The sequence below is a fragment of the Perognathus longimembris genome, chromosome 20 (genome assembly GCF_023159225.1).
Source record: "Perognathus longimembris pacificus isolate PPM17 chromosome 20, ASM2315922v1, whole genome shotgun sequence".
NCBI classification, from domain to species: Eukaryota; Metazoa; Chordata; class Mammalia; order Rodentia; family Heteromyidae; genus Perognathus; species Perognathus longimembris.
The window spans coordinates 5,457,354-5,472,502 of NC_063180.1; the positions used below are offsets into that span (position 1 = coordinate 5,457,354).

Sequence of the window (15,149 nt, forward strand, 5' to 3'; positions counted from 1 at the left end):
TTTTTTTGGTGAATAAGCAGTTAATTGATATAAGAACAAGAGTGAAGTCAAAGACAGAGGATTAGGTCCCCACTCTATAAACCATGGTGGACGTAGTGAGTGCTCCTAAGCATGACATAGTGCTTGTTACATCTAAAGAATATGGCTCCTCTCTCAGCTCTCAAGGAACTCAAAAGCAAAGGTTGAGAAGAAAAGACAAATATGTGTGAAATGACTAGTATAGGACAGTGGGGAAGAAAGTTTTAAATGACTAATCTGGTCTTGCAATTGAGTGGCATCAGTTTGAATGCCAACTAGTTTGCTTTGGAATCACAGTGTTTCCAAGGTACCTGTGTTTTGCTGGGGAAACTCAATTTTCTCTTCTACTCGACCTTTCCTGTCATTTTTTGGTGTCAGTAGGGTAGAGTGTTTTAACTGATTAAGGAGTTTTCCTTCAAATTATATGACAAGAAGAAATGATCCATTAATAGAAAATTACTGTCATGCAGTTTTTAAGCTGAAGATTCTACAGTCATAACATCTGTTTCTAGAGAAATTATTTCTAGCATTTTGAATTAAGTATGCCACAGAAAAACCTTGTAGTGTGAGATTAGTGCATTTATAAAGTTTTATCCACAGTAACCATCAATCTGCTTAGAAAGAGGAAGGGAAATCTTTTTATGATTTTTTTTTGTGTGTAAAGGAGTTACACTGAGTCTCTGTGAGGATGGGGGTTCTGGATTCCCTCTGTCAGGGATAGAATCTTTTTTTAAACCAGTCCCGGGGGCTTGAACTCAGGGCCTGGGCACTGTCCCTGGCTTTTTTCTTTTGCTCAAGGCTAGCACTCTACCACTTGAGCCACAGAGCCGCTTCTGGCTTTTCTGTTTATGTGGTGCTAAGGAATCAAGCCTAGGGCTTCATGCATGCTAGGCAATCACTCTACCACTAAGCCACATTCCCAGTCCAGGGCTAGATTCTTTACCCTCTCACTGTACCCTTGGAAAGGCACAGGGTCATGGCTTCCTAATCTGCAGAATGGTCTGATGGAAACCTTTCCAAAGAGCCTTTTTTCTTGCTGGACCTACACTAAGTGCTCAGCTGTAGTGGTACTCATGTAGTTACTGTTTATGTTAAATGGGGTTGTATCATTGGTAAGGGTTTTTTGTGCGGAAGAGTGGAGACTCAACTTCATTTAGTATTTAGTAATCATAAATAGTAATGGTATTTAACAGTTTCTGTCTCACTCTATATACATATTAGCATAAATGAATTGTATAAGGGGCAATTTCATTTTGATATTTTCACATGTTAACTGCATATTTGTTTTCATACAGGTTGAATGTCATTTTTACAAAATTTGATGAAGTCCAAAAATCTGGAAACATGATACAATCTGCAAATGGTAAGTAGAAAAACAAGTCTCTATTTTCATTTTCCAGTTGTATTTAGTAAAATGCTTATGCTATTTCTGAATAGCTGACCAGGTACTTCAGTATGGCTTTCTAGTTCTTAAAAAAACTTTACCTTTATTCACCCTCTTTCCTTGGGTAGAAACGATAGAGTCACTACTGACTCTGTTTCATAGTCTTATGTTGAATCCATTACTAATCCTCTTGACTTTACTTTTGAAATGTGTCCTGGCTTTTCATCACTGCTAGTGTCTTCATGGTTATAGGCTTGTGGTATTTACCTGGGTTCTCACAGCCTGTCAACCAGAATCCTTGCTCTCTTCTTTCCTCATGTTTACTGTCTGTTTTTACATGGCACCAGAGAAATCCTTGTAGAATGTAAATCAGGCACTGTTAATCCTCTGTCCCATATCTACATCCAGACCACAATTCAGTGCTCACTGTGGCCCACCAGGTTCTTTGTGATCTGGTGCAGGTCAGTGTTCTGATGTTCTCAGTGTTCTTTCTGAAAATTCTGTTCTTACTACAATGGGCTACTGATAACCTTGAACATTCTCAATATCTCTATGCCTATGATTCCTTCTTGATACCAAAGTATCGTTATCCTTTCACTCCCTCCATCCCTATAACTGCTTTAGCTTCCCTCTATTTCAAAGGCCATCGAGAAAAGCATATCCAGTGATATTCTGCTTGATACCCTGCTTGATAAGTTGTCCCTTTTTTTTTTTTTTTTTTGCCAGTCCTGGGCCTTGGACTCAGGGCCTGAGCACTGTCCCTGGCTTCTTTTTGCTCAAGGCTAGCCCTCTGCCACTTGAGCCACAGTGCCACTTCTGGCCATTTTCTGTATATGTGGTGCTGGGGAATTGAACCCAGGGCCTCATGTATATGAGGCAAGCACTATTGCCACTAGGCCATATCCCCAGCCCCAAGTTGTCCATTTTTTATGTTGTGTTTTTTTTTCCCTTGGGACACTTGTCTATATCCCAGCCTGGGCTCAAATTCCCAGTCCTGTGTCTCCAACATCTCAAGTGCAATGATATAATTGTAGCCTGTTATTTTCACTGCCTGAATTGCTTTCACTGTACTTTGTGATATTTGAGGATGAGTGAGTAATTCTCATTCCAAAAAGGGAATGAGGGAAAAGATCGGAGTGATTAAGGGTGAAAGTTATTATATTCCAACAAGAAGCTTTAAACTGGCTATATCATTGCATCCTAGATGTTTGAGTTGTAAAGTGTATAGGTCATAGCAAGCCTTCAGATTTTTGAATAGCGGGTTGTAGAAAATATTTTCATGCTTTGTGCCCAAGGGAGAGCAGGCTGCAGAATCCAGATCTTTGACTCATTCTCTGAGTATATTCACCATTATTCTTACTCTGAAGGACAGCATGTTTCCTATAAGTCACTCAAAATGATTAAAGTTGGTTTTATTAACTCCCCTAAGTTCTGCTCAGATGGTTATAAAAATATAAACGATACAAGAAAGTGAATAAAATTTACTATAATTGACCAATATCAACAAAACTCACTAATAAATTCTCTATATTTTTTTGCATTTTGTTTGCCTGAAGCTTTGTAACTCATATAATTTTAATCATGTTATAATTTTCTTCACTTTCTTCACTTCATTTTGTTCTTTCATATGTACTTTTAAGATTCTATCTTGGCAGAAATAGGTCCAGAACTTTGGCACCTTAAGTTTTGAGTCTCTTATGAGTGGGATTGGTGTGTGTCTAGGACAGGACCACCTGCATTAATCTGCTGCATATACTTTAACTTTGTGGTGTGTATTTGTGTAGCTTCTCAGTTTAAAAATTCTTGGCACCAGGAAATAGAAATAGTGACAAGAAGCAAGTTTGTGTTTTGTTACCTTTACTGTCACTGGAACAGAATCTACCATGGGGCCCTGCCTGAAGGAATATGTATATGTGTTCTCTCTCTCTCTCTCTCTCTCTCTCTCACTCTCACTCACTCTGGGTTTTACTGAGCAGAACAATTACAATATAAACACCTGAAATACCAAAGTCATGTGACATCAGCCATGTTGTAGCATCATTTTATTCTTAATGCATAATTGAAAACATTACCTCCAAGTTTCCTTAAATATTTTATCCAAATAGTGCATGTTTGTATACATGTTTCTGTGGATATGAAGTGTACTCCAAAAGGCTCATTGTTTCCTAATACGTAAGTGTTCAACAGAGATTTGTCTTTGGGAAGTGATGGATTCATACTTTCATGGTGTTATTGGGAGAGCACCTACTTTTGAACAAAAACTACTATGGTGACAAGAGACTCAGACTGGAAAGTTTTCTGTTGTCTTCTCTTTTTCTTCCCTCAAGAGAGTGTCAAAGAGCATTTAAATATTCCCTTCACTGTCATTTCCATGTTTGTTTGTGAGGTTCTTATTTTGCTAAAGTCTGAGCAGATTGAACCTCTGAAGCTCGGCTGGGTGATGTTTTCTAGACACAGAGGTCTTTGTACTCCTCCTTTGTGACTTATTTGTATTAAGTGGGTAGAACCAGTCCTTCCCCAGCTGTAGTGATTGTCAGAACATGCTAGGCTTTCTTTGTCTCTGCCCATTAGAAGTTTAGTGGGCCAGTAGTAGGCAGTTGCTAGTGGCCATCTTATCAGAGTCAGAATGAAGAAATGCCTATATACTGATTATCTCAATTTTTAATAGAAGCAGGGAAATGACTGTCAATTGTAGAGCAGGTGTGTTTTTATAGTTTTACAAGCAGTAGCCTCTGAGAAGGCACACACTATTTTCACTGTCATCTAAGAACAGAGAAGAAAATTACAATTTATAATTCCCATTTGTTTTTAAAGAGAAGGAAAAGACGTTGAGCATCATTATATTAATTATATGTTGATGTGGGAAAGGAGCATCGGTACTACAAAAGGATCTCCACATGCAGCTGAGTTCTCCCTGCTGTCTTCAACCTGTGCTTTTTTATTTCAGTCCTTATGATTTAATATTTTCATTTGGACAACATATGGACATACGTAGAAAATACCTACTGTCAGGATTCTCTTTTATAATTACATCTGATTTACAAAAACAGGACAGCAAAATAACTTATGTCATAATATACACAAATAAAACAGATTGGCCAGGAGTTGGTGGCTCATGCTTGTAATCCTAGCTACTCAGGGAACTGAGATCTAAGGATTGAGGTTTGAAGCCAGGCTAGGCAGAATAGTGCATGACACTCTTACTTCCAAAGACTGAGCTCAAGCTCTACCACTTTGGTCTACAGTGCCACTTCTGGTTTTCTGGTGGTTAATTGGAGATAAGAATCGCAGAGACTTTCCTGTCTGGTCTGGCTGGGCTGGCTTTGAACCACAATCCTGAGATCTCAGGCTAAGCAGCTAGGATTTCAGATGTGAGCCACCAGCACCAGCATACAATTAATTCTTGATTGTATTAGTGCTCCTCCCCGCCCTTCATTGTCTACCTCTCTCTCCTTGGCCCCAGTTCCCCTTGTAAGTACTGTGTCCATTTCTTGGTGCTTATTTGTCAGGCTTAGATTTAGTCTTTCTAAAACATTGTACTATTTAAGCTGTCCATAGCATCTATTATAATTCAGTTAATTCATTTGGAACTGCTTGCATATCACCCAGCATGTTTACTTACAGATTTATAAGTACATTCTTTCTACCACTAATGAGAGAAACCATGCAGTCTTTGTTTGAGTCTGGTTTATTTTGTTCAGGGTTAGCACTCTACTACTTGAGCTACAGCTCCACTTCTGGTTTTTTTGGTAGTTAATTGGAGATAAGAGTCTCATGGACTTTCCTACCCCAGCTAGATTCAAATGGTGATCCTCACATCTCAGCCTCTTGAGTAACTAGGATCAGAGGCATGAGCCACCTGTGCCTAGTGCGCGTGCATGTGTATATGTATGTATATTTTAAGAGATTCAGCTTCTTCTGGGGTATGGATTTAAAATGTAATATACACATTTTTCTTTTTTCACTTTTTTTGGGGGGGCAGCATTGGGTACTGGAGTTTGAACTCAGGCTTTTATGCTTATGATGCAAGTTTTCTACCAGTGAGCTACATTTCCAGCCCTAGGTTGTCTTTTTGTTGATAAGCTGTACAAAATCTTTATCTTCAAGATATGAGATTCTTAGCAAATACGTGATTTGCAGATATTTTTTCCCATTCCATGGCTGTCTTCTCACTTTCTTTTGTAGTGTCTTTTGGTGTACAAAAGTTACAAATTTTGATGAAATCCAATTTATCTTTTTTTGTGTGAGCAATAATGCTCATTTGAAGTCAGAAATGAAAACTATAGATTTGTGCTAAATTGAGGATATTATTAATACGGCAGTAGTACTTTTAAGGAACAAATATGCTTCATCTAGGACTGTTTCTTGACATGCTTGAAATTATGTTCTATAGCATTTAGTGGATAATTTTTGTAATGAAATTCATGGCCCTTTCTTTTAAGTGTAATAGAACTGTGTCTAGACCCAGCAATAAAGAAGCAATGTAAAGTGGACTTCCTATCTGAAACAGAATATTTCATCTTTGTATGATTCATCCTTGTTGCTAGGTTACCTTTCAGCTTTAAATGGCAAGAATATGAGAGTTAAAAATACGTTGCTGTGTAGATGCTTCTTTTTCTTTTTCCCATCACCATATAATTAGTAAACCCTTTGAAGCAAAAATTACAGTTTTTCTCTCCATGGGTTTCCAAAAGCAAATTATTTTCTATGTAAGTTTTAAAATCATGCAGATGTGCTTATGCTGTTGGGAGAATTGGATTTTCAGAATGAAAGGGCCAGTAATTATGGACTAGTCAGTGTCCTTTATGTGCAACCACTTAATGATCTATAATTGTATTTGATTGAAGTGAGGCCATGGACATTAATTTGGTTAAAAACTACACATAGTTTTGAGTGCCTTTAGCAAAGCTAACATGTTATGAGGAAAGACATGTTAGTTGCCAAAAGGCATCTTGCCTTTTGTTTTTCCACTAAAAATATGATAACATGAAAAATGCTAGAGAATTAACTATATTGGATATGATAAATTCTGCAAGTCTGAAAAACAAATAGACCAGTGATAAGTTGTGTTAGGTAAGGTCTGAACTATTACGAGGTGTAGCCAGGACAAACATTCAAAGACAAGCCTTTATTAAGCCAAGGCATTATTATTGACAGTAGTCTTAAAAGCACTGCTTATGAATAAGTGGAGCCCATAATAAGTTCCCATCCTCCCCTCTGTATTTTTAGTAGACTGCATCCTGTAAAGTTTTGAATTGTGGCTCAGTGTTTTAGGAAAGTGTTTCCATAGTCAAATGCACAGGGAAAAGGTGTTGGCAGAACTGGCAAATGTGTTGAGTGGTGCTAAGGAGAAGGCCACCCAAAATAGCCTGGAACTGACTGTGTTTTTATGCTTAAGTGTAGCATAAGCTACACTGGACAGCCTATGTTCAATGTGGGAATAAGAGTGCTGCATGTTATTTTTCTAATTTAAAATTTATGTTATATAGTTATTCTGTTTCTTGAAGGGGAACATCAGTTAGTTTAATGTTGTTTTAGATAGTAGTTTTAAAGATGACTCTCACATGAGTAATGTTGGATCCGCCTCTGCCTGGTTTGAATAATCAGTGTTATGTACACTCGAGGCTTTTATTTTGGCATAGGGTGATAGTTGTGATTGGTGGTAGCTCTTGCTGAAGAAGCTGTGGGTGGAGAGTTTGCTGATGCTTAAGTTACTGTGAGTCGAAAGAGCTTCGGAGTGGTGTTTTTATTTGGTACCACGATTACTGATAATCATGACTACTGGGAAAGGTAAGTTATTCTCAGATATTCTGGAAAATGTTTATAATGGTTGACTAAGAGGTAAATAAAATACTCAGAATATTTTATAATTGCTTTGGTGGCTGATATCACAATGGAATGTAAGAAAATAGTTATATTATTTGAGTTTAGTCAAGAAAAATAGTATAGACCCCACAGATACTTGAGATTAATGTTAACAACGTTCATATATTAGAAGCAAGGAGAGAGGCACAGAAAGTAGAGGTTAGATATATTTTCATTGGCTTGTTTCTTTCACTTGCTTTTAATTTTTCTGCTTTTTTATGTTCAGTGTGTGGGTTATGAAAATAATTCTTCATTTATTATTTAGCATAAGGTGCTTGAAAAGGAATCTACTGGCTAGAGATTTAGAAGAAATACACACATAAAAACCATAGCTGGGAAAGGATGTTGCTGCTAAGAATCATTGTTTTAAGTTTTTCCTTCCCTTTCAAAGGAGAAAGAATAGAAAGGAAAAGCCATTCGTTCACAACATATTTTACTGATTATCCTTCCATCTTCCCCTGAGAAGGTTTGAGTATCATCTAGTGACTTAAGAAGCCTCTGTGAACCAGGCTTGTGTTCGCCACTTGCATGCTGGCTTATAGTCTCTGGAGGGAGAGGAAGAGGAGGCAATGTGCCTACCCTGGCAGGCTCTTTGTCATTGAAAGACATTTACAAGCACTTTGACTGAAACAGGTATTACTCAGAATGAATTGTGTACTGTAAGAAGTGTTCATTTCTTTCCTCCTGTAGGAGACCAATATGGGCTCACACACAGCACTTTTGTCTTAGGCTTATAGTGTCACTGATCATTGAGTGTGTGTGTCTTTATCTTCTTGAACTAAACTTGTTTGGCCCAAATCAAAGTTTTGGTTTGGCTGAAATAAAAGCTGAAAATCTGGCTGAAAATGGTGTTATTGAAAGTACCATAATTCTGAATATTTTTAAATTGAGCATTTAATGTGTAAAATGATAGTTTTATTTATTATTTCTTACCCATGTAACATTCTGTTTTCAGGGTAAGATACTGTAGGAAATCAATACCTTAGTAGGAACATTAAATAATTCATGCTCTGAAGTGAATTTTCCTCAAGCCTCTAATTCGAGAATGAATTTGTTACCTATATATGTAGCATTTGTCTTAGGTCGTATTTTTGTAATCTTTGTAAACAACAGGGAAAAGTAATATGAGAATCAGCTGTTAAGGGGCAAAGTATTGTGGATATGAGTTTGGTTTGAGTATTGTGGATCTTTGGCTTGGTGTTTTCCTTTCAAAATGCTCACCCTCTTAGTCACTGTACCTGAGATGCAGGCTTAGAAGCTTAGGTAATGGTCTACAATAAGTTGCTGCAAATGTGATAGAGAGTGGAGATAACAGCTGCTCCCTGTAGCATGATGCATTATCAATCCATGGTTAATAAAGGATCCATTGATGGTCTTCAGACTAGCTATGCTTCCACTGTGTGGAATGCAGTATAATATTTTCAGAGCAGGTCTGCATTTGTTTGCTTCTGTTTTGTGATCCCTGCAGCAAAGCAGCCCCATGAGAAGTAGGCCTGAAGGTTTCAAATTTTCTGTAATTGAGGTAGTGGCAGGACAGAGAAGGGAAATCCTGTACTTTGCTGTCTTAGACCAGTCAGTTCCTGGCAAGCCATCCTGCCAAATAGAGTACCGCCTCTGCATCTTTGTGATCAAGCCTGGAGTTAGTGTTTACTTCTGATCCTGAAACTGTACCATTTTCAACAGTTGCAGTAGGAAATAATTAGAAGATGGAAACATTGAAAAAAACATTACTACCATGGTGGTACATGTGTGTAATCCCAGCACTTGGAGATGGAGGTAGAGGCAAGATGATCATGAGAGTGGAAGGGGATTCTGAGACTGGAAATGGTAACATGGGGTATCATTGGAGGAGATTGTGTGGATTAGATGGTCAGGGGCCTTGTACAGCATGCTGAGAAATGGGGATTTTCATTGTAGGCCATTTCTTTGTGGACAGTTAAAAAAAAAAAGAGTGTGTAAAGGAAGCTCATTATAGGGTACTTAATTTTAATTTTGGCAAATATAATAAAATGAAAATCCGACTTATCTGTCACCATCCTTTCATAAAATAAGAATGTGTTGGGCTGGGGATATGGCCTAGTGGCTAGAGTGCCTGCCTCGTATTCATGAGGCCCTGGGTTCAATTCCCCAGCACCACATATACAGAAAATGGCCAGAAGTGGCCCTGTGGCTCAAGTGGCAGAGTGCTAGCCTTGAGCAAAAAGAAGCCAGGGGGCTGGGGATATAGCCTAGTGGCAAGAGTGCCTGCCTCGGATACACGAGGCCCTAGGTTCGATTCCCCAGCACCACATATACAGAAAACGGCCAGAAGCGGCGCTGTGGCTCAAGTGGCGGAGTGCTAGCCTTGAGTGGGAAGAAGCCAGGACAGTGCTCAGGCCCGGAGTCCAAGGCCCAGGACTGGCAAAAAAAAAAAAAAAAAAAAAAAAAAAAAAAGAAGCCAGGGACAGTGCTCAGGCCCTGAGTCCAAGCCCCAGGACTGGCCACCAAAAAAAAAAAAAAGAATGTGTTAACATCAGTTATAAATAAGAATGATGTAATGTCAGTAGGAAATAGTCATTTAAATAAAATAAATTTAGTTGTGTGAGAAATTTACTAGATTTTTCCCCCCTTATTTTTCTCAATTTGGTGCAGACTAAGTTAAAGATAGCTTTCCAGTCCCTTAGGAAGTTTTTGGGACAACTGGACTAGGTGGCTGGATTGAAAGTGACCTGAGGGCTTTGGAGCCAGAATGAATGTGTGCAGACCCTGGAAGTGGGAGCCTAGCTTCTGTGGGAGCAGTGTATGACCTGAGCCGGCTGCTTGTTTGGCAGCCTCAGTTCCCTCCAGCGGGAGTTGGGGAAAACAATTCCTATGCTACCATGAACTGTAAACGAGGTGATACCTTAGGTGGTAAATGGCTTGGTATAGGGCATTTGGTCTGGCGTATAAATATCATCTTATGTGATATAGATAGAACTGGAGTTTTGGGGCCCAGACCCAAACTCTAGGAATTCCATGTGAAGTCTAACTACTTACTCTTGTATACCATATAGAGGTGCTTAAGAATGAAGGACAGGGGGCTGGGAATATGGCCTAGTGGCAAGAGTGCTTGCTTTGTATACATGAGGCCCTGGGTTCAATTCCCCAGCACCACATATACAGAAATTGGCCAGAAGTGGTGCTGTGGCTCAAGTGGCAGAGTGCTAGCCTTGAGCAAAAAGGAGCCAGGGACAGTGCTCAGGCCCTGAGTCCAAGCCCCAGGACTGGCCAAAAAAAAAAAAAAAAAAAAAAGAAAAAAAAAAGAAGGACAGAAAGGAGATGTATTATGTTGTACAAGATTCCTTGGGAAGAGACAAGCTTCTAGCATTTCAACCTATCTTCAGCCATCTTGGAGTACAGACAGGAGCGTGCATGTGTGTCTGTGTGTGTGTTTGCACACGCAAACGTGCATGCATTGGTCCTAGGGTTTGGACTGGGTGTTGTCTCTGAGCTCTTTTTTGTTGTTGTAGTTAGCACTCTGTCTCTTGAACAACAGCTCCACTTCTGACATTTTAGTGGTTAATTGGAGATAAAGGTCTTACTGACTTTTCCTGCTGGGGTTGGCTTCAGACTGTGATCCTCAGATATCAGCTTCCCGAGTAGCTGAGCCACCAGTGAGTTCCTTGGGACCTACCAGTGTCTCAACTGAGATTTAAGTTGAATTAGGAAAAGAATTAGGGGATGAACAAAAGGTACATATAGGTAATTAAGTCCCGGCACAGATATATTGTGGCTGGTCATTATCATTGTACTTCTTTCCAGAGGGTTTCAGAGAAGTTATCACTGTTACCACTTGAGGGAAGGGATCTGGTCACATAAACTGACCAAGTCTGGCAGGTGATCCATTCTGAGGAGCCTGTTATGCTTTCCCTTGAGATCAGTTTTCTCAGTCCCTCCTTGTAAAGATGATATTACATTAGCCCTGCCTTTCTTGGATTCCAAGGTGACTGCAAAGTGTATGGCTATCAGCAAAGATAGATACTCGGAAGTGGTGGCATGGATTCCAAGCTTTTCTCGTAGCCAAAAGGACTAATTCTTCAGCTCAAGTAAGGGCAAAAGCAATTAATGTACCTGCTAAAGAGGTACACAGCCCATTTGGCCAGCATTAGTGAAAATTTGACTGCCGGTGAATTTTTTGTTTTTGTTTTTGGTGCTGGTCCTGGGGCTTTAACTCTGCCTGGGCACTGTCCCTGAGCTTTTGTATGCAAGGCTAGCACTCTGCTAGTTGAGCCACAGCTCCACTTCTGGCTTTTTTCTTGGGGTGGCTGATTAGAGACAAAAGTCTCACAGGTTTCACTGCCCAGTCTGGCTTTGAATTATGAACCTCAGATCTCACCCTTGTGGGTAGCTAGGATTATAGTTGTGATCCACCGGTACCCGGTTGGATCACAATTTAAAAAAAATGATATAGTTAATTTTTTTTAAATAGACATCTCTTAAGAAAACAAGATGTAACTGGATACCAGTGGCTCATGCCTATACATCCTAGCTATACAGGAGGCTGGCAGCTGAGGATCATGATTTTGCCAGCCTCAGCAGAAAAGAATAGCAAAAAACCAGAAAGAAGTGGAGGTGTGACTCAAGTGGTAGAGTACCAACCTTGAGTGAAGTAAGAGCTCAAGGCCCCAACCCAAATTCAAGCCCCAAAACCAGCACCAAAAAAAAAAAAAAAAAAAAAAAAAAGGAAGGAAAGGAAAGGAAAAGAGTAGAATCATGCACACGATAACCTCCTTACGAGAAACTGACTGCTGCTCTCAGATCTTGGTCTCCAATATCAACAGATGCCTCAGGGAAGTGGCTGGTTCTAGAATTGGAGCAGGGACTATACAAGATGAATCTGATGTATTTTGTAGAGCCAGAGAGTAAGGAGATTCTCAGAAAGTAACAGGCTGGGTCTGAGAGACAGGGGCTGATTGAAAGGACATCCAGGGCTGGACTACTTTTTTATTTTTGGTTGGTCGTAGGCCTTGCACTCTGGGCCTGGTGGCTGTCCCTGAGCTCTTCAACTCAAGGCTATAGCGCTCTCCCACTTAGCCACAACGCCACTTCCGGTTTTCTGGTGGTTAATTGGAGATAAGAGTCTCACAGACTTTCCTGCCCAGGCCGGCTTTGAACCACAACCCTCAGATCTCGGCCTCCTGAGTAGCTAGGATTACAGGCATGAGCCACCGGCACTGGGCAAAGTTGGACTACTTTAAATAACAAAAAGATGTTATTCCGGATAGCCCAAAATACAAAATAAATACATGAATCTATACTTAAAGAAATGATTGAATAAATATATAAATGGCATATCTCTTGTGCCATTTTTTTGATCATGTATTATAAAGTCTGCATTCTTCATGAGGCAACAACTGCTACTCTAAAAGTGGGTGGCACACAAGGACTTCTTGTATACAATATGAAAATGTGGAAAAGGTCACTTTACAGACACCATTTCAGCCCAGATGTCTAAGGTCCATCACCATCAGTCTTGTTGATAGCATGTGCCCATGATATGGTGTGTATGTGTGCGGTGGTTAATCTTGATGGCCAACTTGTTTGGATTGAGTGGTGCCTAGATTAGATGTGTCTGTGATTGTGTTTCCAATGAGGTTAACTGAAAGGAGTATGACTGGACCTGAATGTGGCAGCATTATCCAGTAGGGGTGGGGGCATGGTAGTCAAAATGAAAAGGGGAGGAAAGGCAAAAGCTTGTCACTCCAGAAAGAGGAGTTAATATAATGTTATCTTTTGGCTTAGACAAATGGTAATGAGCCCACATGAGCAGGTTTTGAGGGCAGTTTGATTATGGTTGGTTATAGCTTTGGACATTTGGACATAGAATTTTGTTTGTATGTGGGTTTAATTCAAGTGGTTCTGTATTTTGGTGTAGAAATGGGGCTATTAGAGAACTAGGATTTAATAGACTATAGATGTTTATTTTAAATTGCCATCATTTCTCTTTGTCTTGTGCATAAGTGTGGTAATTTGCCTCTAGCCAACAGATTCCTGAGAATGAGGTCATGAAAGCAGAGATGGATTATAACACAGGGCAGATAGGTCTTGTTGTTTCCACTGTTAAGTATATGAACATTCTGATAGGAAACAGTTTCCAAATTTGGCTCTGAGCTTTTCCAGATGACTTGCTTTTTTGCCTGCATAGTGGTTGTCAAGAAGAATTGGGTCAGGATGGGTACTGTGGTAATTAAAATGACATTTCCAAAGGAGCACAAGGTGTAGATCTGATGTCTGTGGGACTTGGATTCTGACATTGATGTTTAGGCAGTACTCTTCCAGGGCAAGTTCAGGGGTAAAATCAGTACTTTGGCCAGAGGAAATAAAAGGATACACTATGATTATTGTTTGTTTGGCAGTTACTGAGCATTGAATTGTCGTTTGCTGGGTAGATACTCTACCCTTTGAGCCATATCTCCAGCCCATTTTTGTATTGGTATTTTTGAAGTAGGGTCTTGTTCTGTGTCCAGGCTGGCCTGGATTTCCTCCTACTTGTGCTTGTTCATTTCTCAGGAGATGATAAGTGCGTACCACTGTGACCAGCAGTTGAGTGAGATGAGACTTGTGAACTTGACCAGCAGTTGAGTGAGATGAGACTTGTGAACTTCTTTGAACCAAGATCTCCCAATCTGCCCCTATATCTACCTTCAAGTAGCCAGACTTATAGGCTTCAGTTACTGTACACAGCTATGATTCTTGTTAACATAATTTTCATAGATGATCTTAGGTGTTTAGATTTCAACTCCTGGAGGTGCACTTTTAGTTTTAAGTCATTAATATATTAACTTTGTTTACATCCCTTAATATGAACTTAAACCTTTTCTATAAATATTAAAACTGCAAGTCAGAATATGAGCATTGAAATATCTGTACATTTATAAAATGACAGTGTTCATTTCCTACTAGTTTCTTATTTGTTAGCATGAACCAGTCCTTTGTTTCCTTGCTGCCTATTTTTCCTTGCCCCAGGGGCTTTACCCATGTGTTCTCTAGAATACTTCACCTTTCTCTTTTGTTGATTTGGAGTTTCTTTGTACAGAAAAATCATTTGTTAATCATCTTTCTATTATTGTTAAAAATACTTGAGATAGGCCGGGCACCGGTGGCTCAAACTGTTAGGTTTTTAAAGTAGGTAGCTGGTAAAGGAGAACACCACGTGGTATTCAGGCAGGAGAGAACGTTTATTACCGAACTGCTGGCCTGTGGCCAAGATGATCCATGGCCGGAGAGAAGGGAGAAAGAGAGAGCGACCCCCACCCAGCCCTGCTTTATTTAGGGCAGGGGCAAGGGGTGTGGCCAGGTGGATTAGGAGGTGACCTCAGGGAAAGGGGAGGTAACTGCCTCCAGGTCTGCAGGTTACCCAGGTAACTGGGTGGGGGCATCTGCATGTAGTCCTCAGGGAGAGGACCTAACACAAACCTGTAATCCTAGTTACTCAGGAGGCTGAGATCTGAAGCCATCCCGGGCAGGAAAATGTTGGGCTCGGTAGCCTCTCCCGGCGTAGGGAACAAGGCTCAGCTACTCTTCTTTTCACACTCCCTTTCACGCCCTCTCCCCTAGTCAGCCAGCCCGCAAATGAAGCTAGGGTGGGGTGGGGAGCCAGCACCGTCCTGCCGCGCGTGGCCGACCCGAGAAAGCGTGCCCACCTCCTTACCAATAGACAAAGTCAGCATACGCAAGTCTCAGGGTCAGTTTCGAGAACTAACTAACTTTATTAGGACAAAGACACCGGGGGATGATTCCGAGAGGAGGGGATTGGCCAGGATGCCGATAGGCTGAAAGCTGTCACATGATCTCCCTGAGCTAACGTCACTCGAGAGCGCCGAGTCAGGGCCAGGCTGGTAGGCGCCGGGCTGGCTAGGCTGGG

At 40.4% G+C, this 15,149-nt stretch overlaps 1 protein-coding gene across 13 annotated transcripts in view; it reads left to right on the forward strand.

The window, feature by feature from the left end:
• Clasp1 (cytoplasmic linker associated protein 1) overlaps nt 1-15,149 on the forward strand; it is a 252,343-nt gene that overhangs the window by 109,176 nt on the left and 128,018 nt on the right. For all 13 annotated transcript variants that reach the window (XM_048368821.1, XM_048368810.1, XM_048368809.1 and 10 more), the window contains one exon: nt 1,314-1,381. In XM_048368821.1, coding sequence (XP_048224778.1) covers nt 1,314-1,381 — 68 coding nt within the window. The remainder of the gene's footprint in view (nt 1-1,313; nt 1,382-15,149) is intronic.